Here is a 14587-nt window from a genome sequence, read left to right on the forward strand (position 1 = left end):
GTGGGCAGGTGGGTTTGAATCCTACTTCTAACGGTTGGGGCTCTTTTGAGTCTGCACCTTCTCATCTGTAAAACAGAAACAAAATGGAGTTCCCGTCGTGGCTTAGTGGTTAACAAATCCGACTAGGAACCATGAGGTTGCGGGTTCGATCCCTGGCCTTGCTCAGTGGGTTAAGAATCCGGTGTTGCCGTGAGCTGTGGTGTAGGTCGCAGGTGTGGCTCGGATCTGGCGTTGCTGTGACTCTGGTGTAGGCAGGCAGCTACATCTCCAATTCAACCGCTAGCCTGGAAATCTCCATATGCCACAGAAGTGGCCCAAGAAATGGCAAAACAAAACAAAACAAAACAAAAAAAAAACAGAGACAAAATGGGTATAATGATGATGACCTTGCAGGGCCATGTGAGCGCTGGAGATGCTGCATGGATCATCGTGCCAGGGTGTGTAGCGTTCCTCTATCACCGGCATTCATATGATTCTATGGCAAGGCTGTTTACAGATCACAGCACTATCCCCACCTGTCTGATGCAGTTGGCCTTAAATAAAGAGCTTTATCATGACTCTCCTAATCTGCAGAGTTTGAAATTGGAAGGGTCCTTTGAGTTTCTTTAGGTCTTTCTTCCAAAGAATACACATGGGAGTTCCCGTCGTGGTGCAGCAGAAACAAACCCGACTAGGAACCATGAGGTTGTGGGTTCAATCCCTGGCCTTGCTCAGTGGGTTAAGGATCCGGCATTGCTGTGAGCTATGGTGTAGGTCACCGACGCAGCTCGGATCTGGCGTGGCTGTGACTGTGGTGTAGGCTGGCAGCTGAAGCTCCGATTAGATCCCTAGCCTGGGAACCTCCATATGCCGAGAGTGCGACCCTAAAAAAAGAGAAGAAAAAAAAAAAGCGAAAAACAAAAAATACCTGTACCTTCTTCCCCCAAGAGCGTGTAGTCTCCTCTCCCCGTAGATACCACCTTCAGGTCAGGTGTGCAAGAGAAAGAAGTCTGCTCCCCTTTCCCTGAAGAATCTCTTTCTCCAGACCCAGCACAGCCAGTTCCTTCCAGGTTCCTTGCCGTGGAACCCCCAAACTCCTCCCAACCCACACTGGCACTTGCCTTCCGGGTTGGTGATGTTTTTATCAGGATGGACATGTCCAGAATTGCCTCTGTGTTTCAGATGCCTTCTGACCAACACAGAACACACTGGGCTGCTGCTCCCCTAAACGTTTGTTGCTTTTGTTTTTAAAAAGACTTTATGTTTTTATTTTTTTATTTTTTTATTTTTTGACTTTTTGCTATTTCTTGGGCCGCTCCCGCCTCATATGGAGGTTCCCAGGCTAGGGGTCAAATCAGAACTGTAGCCACCAGCCTACGCCAGAGCCACAGCAACGCAGGATCTGAGCCGCGTCTGCAACCTACACCACAGCTCACGGCAACGCCAGATCGTTAACCCACTAAGCAAGGGCAGGGACCGAACCCGCAACCTCATGGTTTCTAGTCGGATTCGTTAACCACTGCGCCACGACGGGAACTCCGACTTTATCTTTTTAGAGCAGTTTTAGGTTCACAACAGAACTGAGAGGAAGGTACAGAGAGTTCCTATATAGCCCCCCACCCCCCATGCATAGCCTCTCCCCCCATGCATTATCAACATCCCCCACCAGGGTAGTACCTTTGTTACAACAGATGAACTGACACCAGAGGTGTATTTTTTTTTCCTTCTTCTTTTAATGGCATATGGAATTTCCCAGGCCACAGATTGAATCTGAGCTGGAGTTGCAGCAACACTGGATCCTTTAACCCCTTTGCCAGCCGGGGATCAAACCCACATCTCGGATGCGGCTTTGGTCAGATTCTTAACCCACTGCAACACAGCGGGAACTCCCTAGATGGTTATTGTTTTTTGGCCGCCCTGTGGCATATGGAGTTCCTGGGCCAGGGATCAGATCCCAGCTGGTCACCAGATCCTTTGACCCACTGCATTGGGCCAGGAATCGAACCTTCGTCCTGGCGCTGCAGAGATGCCACCAATCCTGTTGCGCCACAGCAGGAACTCCCGTAGATTTTTTTTTTAAATAAAGGTAAAATATGCATGCAGCAAAATGCACACATCTTAAAAGTACAGCTCTACAAGTTTTGTGAAATGTATACACCCTGGACCCCATATGTCAATCAAGATATGAAACATTTCCATCATACCAGAAAGCTCTTTCTTGGCCCTTTTCATCAGTCCCTGCTCTCACAGGCAACCACTGTTCTAATTTCTAGTGCTGTAGATTAGTTTTACCTTGAACTCCACATAAATGGAATCATACAGCACATGCTATTGTGTATCTGTCTGTCTGTCTCTCTCTCTCTCTTTTTTTATTTTTAGCTTTTTAAGGCCAAACCTGTGGCATATGGAAGTTTCCAGACTAGGGGCCGAATTGGAGCTGTAGCTGCCAGCCTACACCACAGCCACAGCAATACTGAATCTTGAACCCACTGAGTGAGGCCAGGGCTCAAACCCCAGTCCTCATGGATACTAGTCGGGTTTGTTACCACTGAGCCATGACGGGAACTCCCTGTCTGTCTCTTTCAGTGTAATGCTTTTGAAGTTTGTCCATGCCCACCAGAACTTAGCTCCTGTTTATTTCTGAGCAGTGCTGTGTTTGATGAAAATCCCGCGGCTCTCCTGTTAATGGGCATTTGGGTGGTTTTCTCTTTCTCTAGATTGGAACTCTGTAATTTTTGTTGGCAAACCTGAGCTGACCCTAGCTTTACCGTAGCCATGTCACTCCAGTTTGGAGTTCATCAAAATCCCCACGTTGCTTTTTCTATCAATTATCCATGATAGTCTAACCACACTTTGCAGTGTGTTACTTGTACCACGGGGGTTGTTTATTTTTTGGCTTAATGTAAATGTATCCCTATTAAATGTTGGGAGTTCCCATCATGGCTCAGTGGATTATGAACCCAACTAGTATCTATGAGGGTGTAGGTTCAATCCCTGGCTTCACTCAGTGGGTTAAGGATCCAGTATTGCCATGAGCTGTGGTGTAGGTGGAAGATATGGCTCTGATCCTGCATTGCTGTGGCTGTGGTGTGGGCCAGCAGCTGCAGCTCCGATTCAACCCTTAGCCTGGTAACTTCCATATGCCGCAGGTATGGCCTTAAAAAGCCAAAAAAAAAAAAAAGCTCATGTTGGTTTCATAGTCTCATTTTATTTTATTTTTTGTTTTTTGGTCTTTTTTTTTATTTTTTGGTCTTTCTGCCATTTCTTGGGCCGCTCTCGTGGCATATGGAGGTTCCCAGGCTAGGGGTCGAATTGGAGCTGTAGCCACTGGCCTACGCCACAGCCACAGCAACTCGGGATCCGAGCCGCGTCTTCGACCTACACCACAGCTCATGGCAACGCCGGATCCTTAACCCATTGAGCAAGGGCAGGGATCGAACCCGCAACTTCATGGTTCCTAGTCGGATTCGTTAACCACTGCACCACGACAGGAGCTCCCATAGTCTCATTTTAAGTCTTGATTCTGTCATCTCTGATATTAAGAAGGCTTTCCAGCCTCATATAACTTGTATGCTTGATAACAAAGCCTTCAGTATCTTCAACCAAGTCTTCACTGTACATGTTTAACAAGACAGCAGAACCACGTGGTACCCATCAGAGATCTTCTTTTAGGTGACAACAGGTCATAAATCATCACTCTTTGAGTGCAGTGGGTTAGCCAGCTGCAGAGCCACTCCAAAGTTTGATCCTCTGGCCTCCTCCCCTTTTTAAGAGAAGGGCTGTCTCTTAAGAAGGAACATCTGATGTGTATCTCGGTTCCGCATGGTCTGCGATACAAAAAAAGCAGTAGCAGCAGTTCCCGTTGTAGCTCAGTGGGTTAAGAACCTGCCTAGGATCCATGAGGATATGGGCCTCGCTTCGTGGGTTAAGGATCTGGCATTGCCACAAGCTGCAGTGTAGGTCAAGGATGAGGCTGGGATCTGGCATTGCTGTGGCTGTGGTGTAGGCTGGCAGCTGTGGCTCTGATTTGACCCCTAGCCTGGGAACTTCCGTATGGTACAGGCATGGCCCTAAAAAACAAGAAATAATTTTTTAAAAAGCAGTGGCAAAAGGGGGGATGGTTTGCCAGTGGACCACCAGCATCATACCAAGTCTCAGGGTGGAAGAGGACTTTTGCAGGGTCTGAAGTTTGCCTTCTGCAGAATCTGGTCCGTGTCATCCATTTTCCCAGGGAAGACCATGCCCCAGGGAGTGGGCTTTTTCTGGCTGAACTGATGCTTTCAGGGACATGAGTCAGGATTCTTTCCAGCTGGGACATAGACCAGTCACTAGAGGGACACTTCATGAATGAGAAGTTAGCATATTGGATAGATAACTTATGGACATTCTGTCCAGGCCGGTAGTTGGCACTAACGTCCAAAGGAAAGGCTGCCCAGTCCTCTTAGTCACCTTTCCTGTAGCTCTTGGGTAGTTAATTTATTCAGAAAATAATTATTGATGTCTGTTGTGTGCCTGGCCCAGCATACCATGATGAGGGCAAATCCCCTTAGCCTTTCTGCCTCAGTTTCTTCATCTGTAAAATGGGGGTAATACTGAGACGGCTTCAGCGGGGGCGTTGTGAGGATTCAATCAGTTAATATATGAAAGGTGTTTGAGAAACAGGGCCGGACACATTGGTAACACAATAGAAGTGGTTTCTCTGCCCGAATTCTTAAGGAAGGAACATTAGAGGAGGTGCCTCTTCCAAAAAAGGGGTCCCAGTACCCAGAGGAGGGGGTTCTTCAAGCTAAATGGTGGGACCAGGAGCCACATGCTCCTCCTGCCCAGAGGCTCCCCAGCCCAGCAAGCCCACCCCGAGAGGCAATGCCCTTGTGCTCACCCTCCCCCACCCCCCACCCCTCCATCCCTAATTCCACCTCCCTCCCTCCCTGGCTCCTTTTCATCTCACTCCCTCCTCTCCATCTGGCTTCTTCCCTTCCTGTCCCCACCCATGTACCTACCCCGGAGATGAACAGTCATGAACAGTTTCTGCATTTGCTTCACCTGCTTTTAGATGAAGCACTTTAAAGCGAACCACGGACACCGTGACGTGTCGTCACGGGTACTTCGGCATGCATCTCTAGAAACTGCAGGCCTTCTCTACACAACCACAACCTTGTTATCCCACCAAACAGTCTGACAGTAGCTCCTTTACATCACGGGACACCCAGGATGTATTCAGATTTTCCTGCTTGTGCCCAGAATATCTTTTGCAGGTGGTGTTTTTGAGCCAGGACCCAAACAAGACCCGCGTAGCTGAATTGAGTTGTGATGTCTCTTAAATATCTTCTATTCTAGCACAGTTCCCTCGCCCTTTTTCTTTTTTCACGACTTTGAAAGAAGTCTTGGAGAATGTGAGCTTCTGGATCTGTCTCATTGCTTCTTCCCAGTGTCATTTAACTTGTTCCACTCTCCCCCATGTTTCCCATACACTGGACATCAGGTGCAGAGTCTTGGTTCGACTCGGATGAAACTCTTTTTCTCTCTCTTCCTCTCTTCTTTCCCCACCCCCACCACCTTCTCAAGACTAGCTCATAGGTACCACGCCAATGCTCAGCCTGGCATCACGCCAGGATGCCCACCGTGTCTGCTCGGTTACTATTAGCGGCACTGAGATTGACCAGTGGGTTTATAGGGGGACAGAAGCAGCAGGTTTTTTGGAAGCCGCTGTCAGTGAGGACTCTGAAGACGTTATACACACTGAGATCCAGATCAGTCAGTAGAAAGAAAAAGAGTGTGTGTGTGTGTGTGTGTGTGTGTGTGTGAACACAGGCAAACCAGTGGATATCTTTCTTTCCTTCTCTGTCCCCACTGCTGTCTTCCTTTTTTCCTTTCTCCCCCTTGTCCTTTCTCCTTTCCCTCCTCTCCCCCCTCCCTTCTCCTTCCCTCCCCCCCCATGTCCTTTGCTCCAATTTTCTTTCTCCCCTCCCCATGCTCATCCCCACCATCCCCCCCCACCCTCTCCCACTCCCCCACCTCCCACCTCCCTCCCGCAACCCCTCAGATGATTGACGGCGAGGCCTTCCTTTTGCTGACACAGGCGGACATTGTGAAGATCATGAGCGTCAAGCTGGGCCCAGCCTTGAAGATCTATAACGCCATTCTCATGTTCAAAAACGCCGACGACACCTTAAAGTGACGGGCTCAGGGCTCAGGGCTGGGCCCGCCCTCTGCGGCCGATGCTTCCTTCCCGACTCGAGTTCCACCTGCCCCATCGGTGCCCCCCTCCACCCCCCCACCACCCTCTGTACCTTACCAGCGGTGGTCCTTCTCTCCCGGGCTGCTTCCTTCAAGGTGCAGGGGAGCAGGGGAGCCCTGGGGAGGATGGAGTCCTAGCCCCTGAACCTGGAGCTCACCTGCCACCAGGTACCCGGGCGAGGGTGTGTCAGGGCAGGGGGAGCCTTACTGATGGAGAAGGTTGAAGGTACCACATCTCCAGCCGACCTGTTTCATCACCAAAGGGCCTTTCCCGTAGCAGTTTAGAACAGTCTGGTAGAACGGGACTCCTCCAGCCTGAGGCTCTTTTCTCTTGGGCCTCTATCTCTCCATGCTCTTCTTTCCTTGTCTCCTTTCCTCCTAGCAGGAAGTGACCCTGCTGTGAACATATTTACTCAAAAAGGAGTACCCCCCGCCCCCCCATCTCCCCACCCCTGACATTCTGTCCTTCTGTTGCTGGTTTTGCTACCCCCTTTCTGCTGCCTGGTTTCCTGGGCAACGCCGCCAGCCTCGGCCCAGCCAGACCCGGCTGGCTCTTCCCCCTTAGACCACTGAGCCCCAGAGACCTGTCTTCACAGGATCCACTGGGAGGCTGCCTTTCTCCCTTCTGCCCGCAAGTGGGGGGTTCTGAGCCAGGATGCCCTCTTCGATATGCCCAGTTCTGGACCACTTGGCACTTTAAGTCCATGCCCCGTCCTGCTTCCTGCAGAGTGGGTGGTGAGAACCTGTTGCACCTCTGTAGCAGAGGTTAAGCTTCCGCAGGTGTTACCATGCACCCCGCCTGTGTCAAGTGTGGAGAGGAGGCAGCCTGGCTGGCTAGGTGGCTGAGGCCAGCCCCAGGTACATCAGATCATCTGGGGCTTTGGCCAGCAGGGCAGCGCCAGCAGGCATGGGGCTCTGAAGGCTGGGCATGGCATCCTTCTCTGTGAATATGGGTCTCAGCCAAGATGTTGCCCAGGGGGGAAGGGCCCTGGCTCGCCAGGCCTCCTGCCACAGGAATGTAGCACTCTGCCTGGCTCTCCCGACCCCTAGTCTCGCGTTCAACCGGCCCCTCAAACGTCTTGCTCTTGGGGAGTTGGGAAGGCAAATTCTTCTACCTTTAAATTCTCCCATGTTCCCTTAAACCTCTCTCACCGCTCTCTGTCTGTTCTGCACTGCTAGCCGGGTACCTGCTGGAGCTCTGGGACTTTGACCTTTCTGTCCAAGCAGGGGCCTAGCCTGAACCACTGCCAAACCTGCCTCCCAGGCTGCCGTGGGCAGGGGCGGGGGCAGAGGCCCGGGCAGGAGCCGGCCCCGCATGTGGAGGCGAGGCGTCTGGGCCAAGCTCCTGTGGCCTCTGGTGCTGAGGAGGGCCTGCAGGTTGTGGAGCCAGGGGCCTTCCCAGACCCCTCTCTCTGTTGTATGGTGTTTCTGTGTGCTTGCGTGTAAGGCCCCCTCAGAAGTGTTGGACGGGTGCAGATGGCAGGCTCGGTGTTGGGAAAATGTCAAGGGCTATTGATGTTAAAATATGAAGCTTTATCTTTGGGAAACCCAAAGCTCTGATGGTCTCCCGTCCCAGCCCAGCAGGGGGCGCGCTCTCACAGATGCCTGGGCAGCTTGGCCCCCGGGGGTATTCATTCAGCCCCCCAGCTGAATGGCTGCAGGGCTCCAAAAGGTCTTCAGAGGCACCACCTTCCTAGATGGGCTTGGACAGACCGGGCCTGGGCTGGAGGTTGGGTTTTCAGAGGCTGCATTGAGGCCCCCTTGGCCAAACGTAAGGAGGAGCCATCTCAGCTTCTCTCTCTCAGTCGTGTGGGTGGCGGTAAAACCCACCAGCTCCATGGCCTCTTTCACGCCTCCATGAACCTGAGGGGTGACTCTGTGGTGCAAGGAGGCAGCTGGTCCGCACAGCAGCGTTGTAGGGCTTCACCACTTCTAAGGAGCGTGGCTGGCGTGCTCTGGCACGTGGGTCTGTCCACTGCCATCCTAGTGCTTGTCCACAGGAAAGCCAGGATGGACCAAGGGCCTTGGAGAGAAGGCCCCAGACCTCTGAAGTTTGAGGCCTCAGCGCTTTCAGCACCAAGGTCAAATTCTGGAAAGAAACCAAATCATAAAAAATGCCTTCTGTTCACCCTGCTGGCCCTTCACCCCATCCCTTCCCCACATGAGATGGTTACACCTCGACTTGGGTGCGCCGTGAGGGGTGAGGGGTGGGAGTTGGCGCCACTGCCCTGTATCCTCCACCCTGCTCTCCAGCCGCAGGAACTGCCTACACTTTGGCCCCTGGCAGCCTCTCCCAGCCCTGGCCCAGCCCTGGCCGAAGGCAGTGAGACGCTTTCTGTTTAATTTTCAGAGCAAAGAGAATGACCCCAGAGTTGGAAAATGAAGTTTTGCACTTTAATTCACTTGCACTTTGGTGGAGTTAACGTTTTTTTGTACTTGCCTGTGAGAGAGTGTTCGTGTGTGTGTGTGTGTGTTCGTGCGTGCACACAGGTATGTGTTCTTTAAGAGGATCTTCTGCTTTAAGTCACTGGTGACTCTTGAGAGAGAAAAAGTTACAAACAAAATGTGATGTATTTTGTCAGTGTATTGATACAACATAAATAAACTCTAAGAATGGGATGACTGGCCGTCAGAGTCTGTTTTCTCTTTTCAGGGTCCAACATCCGGAAAACAAAATGAATATTGTGCCATGACTGAAGAGATGAAAGCATTCTCTTTGCTGTTAAGGGTCATAAAGAATCTGATTTTCACTCTGGGTTAAAGATAAGAAACAAAGGAGGAATTCCCCAGTGGCTCAGTGGGTTAAAGATCTGGTGTTGTCACCACTATGGTGTGGGTTCCATCCCTGGCCCAGGAATGTGCACATGTCACAAGTGCAGCCAAAAAAGAAGAAAGATAAGAAACAAAGAATAAAGATAAATGAATGTACTTGTCAACAATGAGAAATGCAGACGCTAAGAACCCCCCTGAGGGGTTCCTGTTGTAGCTCAGTGGTTTAAGAACCTGACCAAGGATCCATGAGGATGCAGGTTCCATGTCTGGCCTAGCTCAGTGGGTTGAGGATCCAGCGTTGCCTCAAGGTTCGGTGTTGGTGCCAGTGTTGGTGGAAGATGAGGCTCGGATCTGGTGTGGCTGTGGCTGTGACAGCTGATTTGACCCCTAGCTAGGGAACTTCCATGTGCCCCAGGTGCAGCCCTAAAAAGAAAGAAGGAGAACACATCCCCCCCCCATGAATAGTGTGAAAACAGTCTGATCCTTGACCTTGTATAAATGGTCAAAGGCAGAAAATTCAATGAAGCCTGTGGTTTTTAAAATAACCTCAGTGTTTGGAGTGGGAAAATGTCAAGCTGAACAGTTAGAACTTGTTAAGATTCCTAGAGATGGTGTGATCACATGGGAACATGGCAGAAATGTTCGATTCCATCAAACCCTTTCTTTTTTTTTTTTTTTCTCTCTTTTTAGGGCTGCACCCAAGGCATATGGAGGTTCCCAAGCTAGGGGTCTAATTGGAGCTGTAGCTGCTGGCCTACACCAGAGCCACAGCAACGCCAGATCCGAGCCGAGTCTGCGAACTACACCACAGCTCACGGCAACACCACATCCTTAACCCACTGAGCAAGGCCAGGGATTGAACCTGTGTCCTCATGGATACTAGCCAGATTGGTTTCCACTGAGCCACGACAGGAATTCCCCCATCAACCCCTTTCTGTCAACATCCTTAATTCCTTTACCTGCCACTCTTCCTGGCTGGAAGAAGACCAACCATGGAGCTGTCCAAGAGCCCATTATCATACTCTGACCAGGAATTATCGTACTGAACAGATGGGTACCATGGCTGACTAATGGTCTCTGGCTTCAATGTAAACCCTTTGGACTGCCCAGGAAGCAGCCAGAATTGGGTGGCGGCGGCGGGGGCGGGGTTAGTTTTGATTTCCCTTTTCATGCTCCCCAAACCTCCTACCCCATTACCTTCCTTGTTGTCTCAATAGGTGTCCTCACCGTCTGTGTCACAGAGAAAGTGGAAGTCATCCGAAGGAAGAGCTCACCTTCCTGCCACCTCATCGGACACCCTCCTACCTACAGCCATTCTTCCTTCTTCCCTACCGACCACAGTGGAAGAATGGATCCTTCCATTTGTCTGAAGTGAATCATCTACCAGCCATGGGTGCTATAAAAGGAAAAGAAATATTGAGAGACAAGAAAAGACTTTTGGAAATTTATCTCTCTCTCTTTTTTTTTTTTTTTTTTTGTCTTTTTAGGGCCGCACCTGGGGCATATGGAGGTTCCCAGGCTAGGGGTCCAATCGGAGCTATAGCCGCCAGCCTACACCACAGCCACAGCAACACAGGATCTGAGCCACGTCTGCAACCTACACCGCAGCTCATGGCAATGCTGGATCCTTAACCCACTGAGTGAGGCCAGGGATCACACCCGAAATCTCATGGTTCCTAGTTGGATTCGTTAACCACTGAGCCACAACGGGAACTCCGACTTTTGGAAATTTAAACTGTCATTGCCAGAGGAAAAAAGTAATTCAGCACAAGGGTTGAAAGATAAAGGTGTTGGAGTTCCAGTCTTGGTGCAGTGGAAATAAATCTTGGTGCAGGAACCATGAGGTTGCAGGTTCTATCCCTGGCCTGGATTGGTGGGTTAAGTATCTGATGTTGCTGTGGCTGTGGTGTAGGCTGGCAGCTGTAGCTCCAATTAGGCCTCTAGCCTGGGAACCTCCATATGCCGTGGGTACGGCCCTAAAAAGACAAAAAAAAAAAAAAAAAAAAAGAAGATAAAGGTGTTATATCCTGGAAAGTAGAATTTAAAAAAGATGAGGAGTTCCTAGAGGACACGAACCAACTAGTATCCACAAGGACTCGGGTTCCATCCTTGGCTTCTCTCAGCGGGTTAAGGAAAAGTCCACAGAATGTCCAGCACAATGGATGTAGAAGGAATGACACCAGCTACATTATTCTGAGATGTCAGCAGAATGAGAACAAAGTGACCTAAAAACCTCCAGAGGGAATAACACAGGTCACATCTAAAGAACCATGAATCACGATAGCATTGACCTTCTCAAAAGCTATGCTAGAATCAAGAGAAAGGAGCCATGTCTTCACAATTCCAAAGGGGAATGATCGCTACCCTAGAATTCCCTATCCAGCCAAGCTGTCAATCAAATATGAAAGCAGAACCTTTTCAAACATACAACCTTTCAGACTTTTACCTCCTGTGCGTCTTTCCTCAGGAAGCCACTGGAGGATGGGTTCCACCAAAACGAGAGTGTCAATCTCCAAAGAAGATCCGGAATTCCCATCGTGGCTCAGTGGTTAACGAATCCGCCTAGGAACCATGAGGTTGTGGGTTCAATCCCTGGCCTTGCTCAGTGGGTTAAGGATTCAGCATTGCTGTGAGCTCTAGTGTAAATTGCAGATGTGGCTCAGATCCCGCATTGCTGTGGCTCTGGTGTAGGCTGGCAGCTATAGCTCTGATTCGATCCCTAGCCTGGGAACCCCCATATGCCACGGGAGCGGCCCCAGAAATGGCAAAAAGACAAAAAAAAAAAAAAAAAAAAGAGAGAGAGAGAGAGAGAGAAGAAAAGAAAAAAAAAGAATATCCTAGTAATGCAAGGATATGTCTTTTCAACATAAGAAAGTCAGTCTGTATAAATAATATGCCGCATTACTAGAACGAAGGGGGAAAACCTAGGATGATGTCAATTGAGGCAGAAAAGGCACTGGACAAAAATTCAACACCTGGAATTCCCGTCGTGGCGCATGGGAAATGAATCTGACTAGGAACCATGAGGTTGTGAGTTTGATCCCTGGCCTCGCTCAGTTAATTCAGGATCTGGCATTGCTGTGAGCTGTGATGTAGGTCACAGACGCGGCTCAGATCTGGCATTACTGTGGCTCTGGTGTAAGCCTGCAGCTGTAGCTCTGATTGGAACCCTAGCCTGGGAACTTCCATATGCCGCAGGTGTGGCCCTAAAAAAAAAAATTTTTTTTCAACACCTTTTCATGATAAAAAGTATCATAAAACTGGAAATAGAAGGAAACTTCCTCAACATGACAAATAAATGGAAAGACAATATTTATGGGTAAGAAGACTCATTAAGATGTCAATGCTCCCCAAAGTGATCTCTAGATTCAGTGCAAACCGTATCAAAATTCCAAAGGCCTTTATTTCTGCAGGAATGTAAAAGCCGATTTTCATATTTAAATGGAATCTTAAGGGTCCCCCAAAAGTGAAAAGTTTTGAAAAAGAACAAAGTTGAAGGATTCAGACTTCCTGATTTCAAAACTTACTGCAAAGATACTATAATTAAAATGCATGATACTGGCATAGGGGCAGACATAAAGACCAAATGAATAGAATTGAGAGTCCAGAAAATAAACCCATACATCTATGGCCAATTGATTTTTTTTTTTGGCTGCACTCCCAGCTTATGGAAATTCCTGGGCCAGGGATTGAACCCTTGCCACAGCAGTGTTAATGCCAGATCCTTAACCTGCTGAGCTACAGAGAAACTCCCATGGCCAACTGATTTTTGATAAGAATGTCAAGTCCATTCAATGGGGAAAGAACCGTCCCTTAAACAAGTGGTACTGGAGAGTTCCCTGGTGGCCTAGCAGTTAAAGATCCTGTGTTTTCACTGCTGTGGCTCTGGTCACTGTTGTGGCATGGAATAACAGGTACAAATAAACAGTACTGGGACAATTCGATTTACATACACATGGGAAACAAGTGAAGTTTGATATAAACTTACGCTATATAAAAAATGAACTCAAAATGGATCGATGACCCAAACTTAAGAGCTGAAACAATAAAACCCTTAGAAGAAAACATAGAGGTAAGTCTTTATGACCTTGGCATTGACAACGGATTCTAGATGTGACACCAAAAGCACAAGCAACAGAGGAAGGAAGTAGATAAGTTGAACTTCAGCAAAACTAAAAACTTTGGTACATCAAAGAACATTATCAGGAGTTCCCGTCGTGGCTCAGTGGTTAATGAATCCAGCTAGGAACCATGAGGTTGAGGGTTCGATCTCTGGCCTCGCTCAATGGATTAAGGATCTGGCATTGCCGTGAGCTGTGGTGTAGCTCACAGACGCAGCTCAGATCCTGTGTTTCTGTGGCTGTGGTATAGACCTGTGGCTACAGCTCCATTGGACCCCTAGTCTGGGAACCTCCATATGCTGCGGGAGTGGCCCTAAAAATGGCAAAAAAAAAAAGAAGAAGAAGAAGAAGAAGAACATTATCAAGAAATAACCTAATCTGAAAAAGAATGGATAGATGTATATATGTAGCTGAATGATTTTGCTGTACACCTGAAACTAACACGACATAGTAAATCAACTGTACTCCAAAATTAAATTAAAAATTAATAAATAAAAAGCCATTAGCTGCAAACAAGCATATAAAAGGACATTATCCAGAAAGTGGAAAAACAACCTATAGAATGGGAAAAAATATGTGCAAGTTGTGTATCTGACAAGAGTTTGATATCCAGAATACATAAATAATTCCTAAAACTAAACAACAAAAAGACAAGGAAGGAGTTCCTGCTCTGGCGCAATGGGTTAAGAATCCGACTGCAGCAGCTTGGGTTGCTGCGGAGGGGCAGGTATTTCCAGGTGCAGCCATAAAAAAAGAAAAGAAAGACAAGTAACCCAAATGAAAAATGACAGCAGACTTGACTAGACATGTCTCCAAAGAAGATATACAAATGGCTAATAAACACGCAAGAAGATGTTCAACATCATTGATTGTTAGAAAATGCAAATCAAAAGCATACTGAAGAGTTCTCATTGTGGCTCAGTGGTTAATTAATCTGACTAAGAACCATGAGGTTATGGGTTCCATCCCTGGCCTTGCTCATTGGGTTAAGGATCTGGTGTTGCTGTGAGTTGTGGTGTAGGTCGCAGACGTGGCTCAGATCCCTTGCTGCTGTGGCTCTGAGGCAGGCCGGCAGCTGCAACTCCAATTCGACCCCTAGCCTGGGAACCTCCATATGCCGCAGGAACAGCCCTCGAAAAGACGAAAAGACAAAAACAGAAAACAACAACAACAACAACAACAAAACCACTTGAGATATCATGTCACCCTCACCAGGATGGATGTAATAAAATTTAAAAAATGGAACAGACTAATTTTTGGCAAGGTTATGGAGAAACTGCTGGTTGAGATGTCAAGTGGTAGAGCCACTGTGAAAAGTTTGGTTATTTGAGGAACAATTTGATTCCTTAAAAAGCTCAATATAGAATTACCATATTACCCAGTGATTTCACTCCTAAGTGTATACCTAAAAGATCTGAAAAGAGATTATTTGTACGCCAGTGTTCACTGGAGCATTTTTGACAACAGCCAAGAGGTGG

At 48.4% G+C, this 14587-nt stretch overlaps 1 protein-coding gene and 1 long non-coding RNA gene across 19 annotated transcripts in view; one reads left to right on the forward strand and one right to left on the reverse strand.

Annotated features, from left to right (window-relative positions):
• The window catches only part of L3MBTL1 (L3MBTL histone methyl-lysine binding protein 1), a 41893-nt gene extending 31492 nt beyond the window's left edge, over window positions 1-10401 (forward strand). For 7 of the 18 annotated variants that reach the window (XR_014832370.1, XR_014832372.1, XM_085003970.1 and 4 more), the window contains one exon: window positions 6059-8835. Coding sequence is in view for 14 of the 18 variants with exons in the window: in XM_085003970.1 (XP_084860096.1) it covers window positions 6059-6157 (99 nt within the window). In the remaining 4 variants the exon portion in view is untranslated. Of the gene's footprint in view, window positions 1-393; window positions 726-6022; window positions 8836-10205 lie in introns of those variants that run through there. The other 11 variants (XM_085003965.1, XM_085003966.1, XM_085003967.1 and 8 more) reach the window with 4 other exon arrangements.
• Window positions 1569-10996, reverse strand: LOC146395328 (uncharacterized). Its single transcript, XR_014832404.1, has 3 exons — window positions 10942-10996; window positions 3358-9061; window positions 1569-2430 (listed from the first exon to the last, which is right to left on the reverse strand). It is a non-coding gene; the product is annotated as an uncharacterized LOC146395328 (long non-coding RNA).
• Between the last annotated feature and the right edge of the window lie 3591 nt (window positions 10997-14587).

This window comes from Sus scrofa, chromosome 17 (genome assembly GCF_054392235.1).
Source record: "Sus scrofa isolate SSC_HxYL_T2T_F1_AM1 chromosome 17, Sscrofa_HxYL_maternal_Yorkshire_Landrace_v2.0, whole genome shotgun sequence".
NCBI lineage: Eukaryota > Metazoa > Chordata > Mammalia > Artiodactyla > Suidae > Sus > Sus scrofa.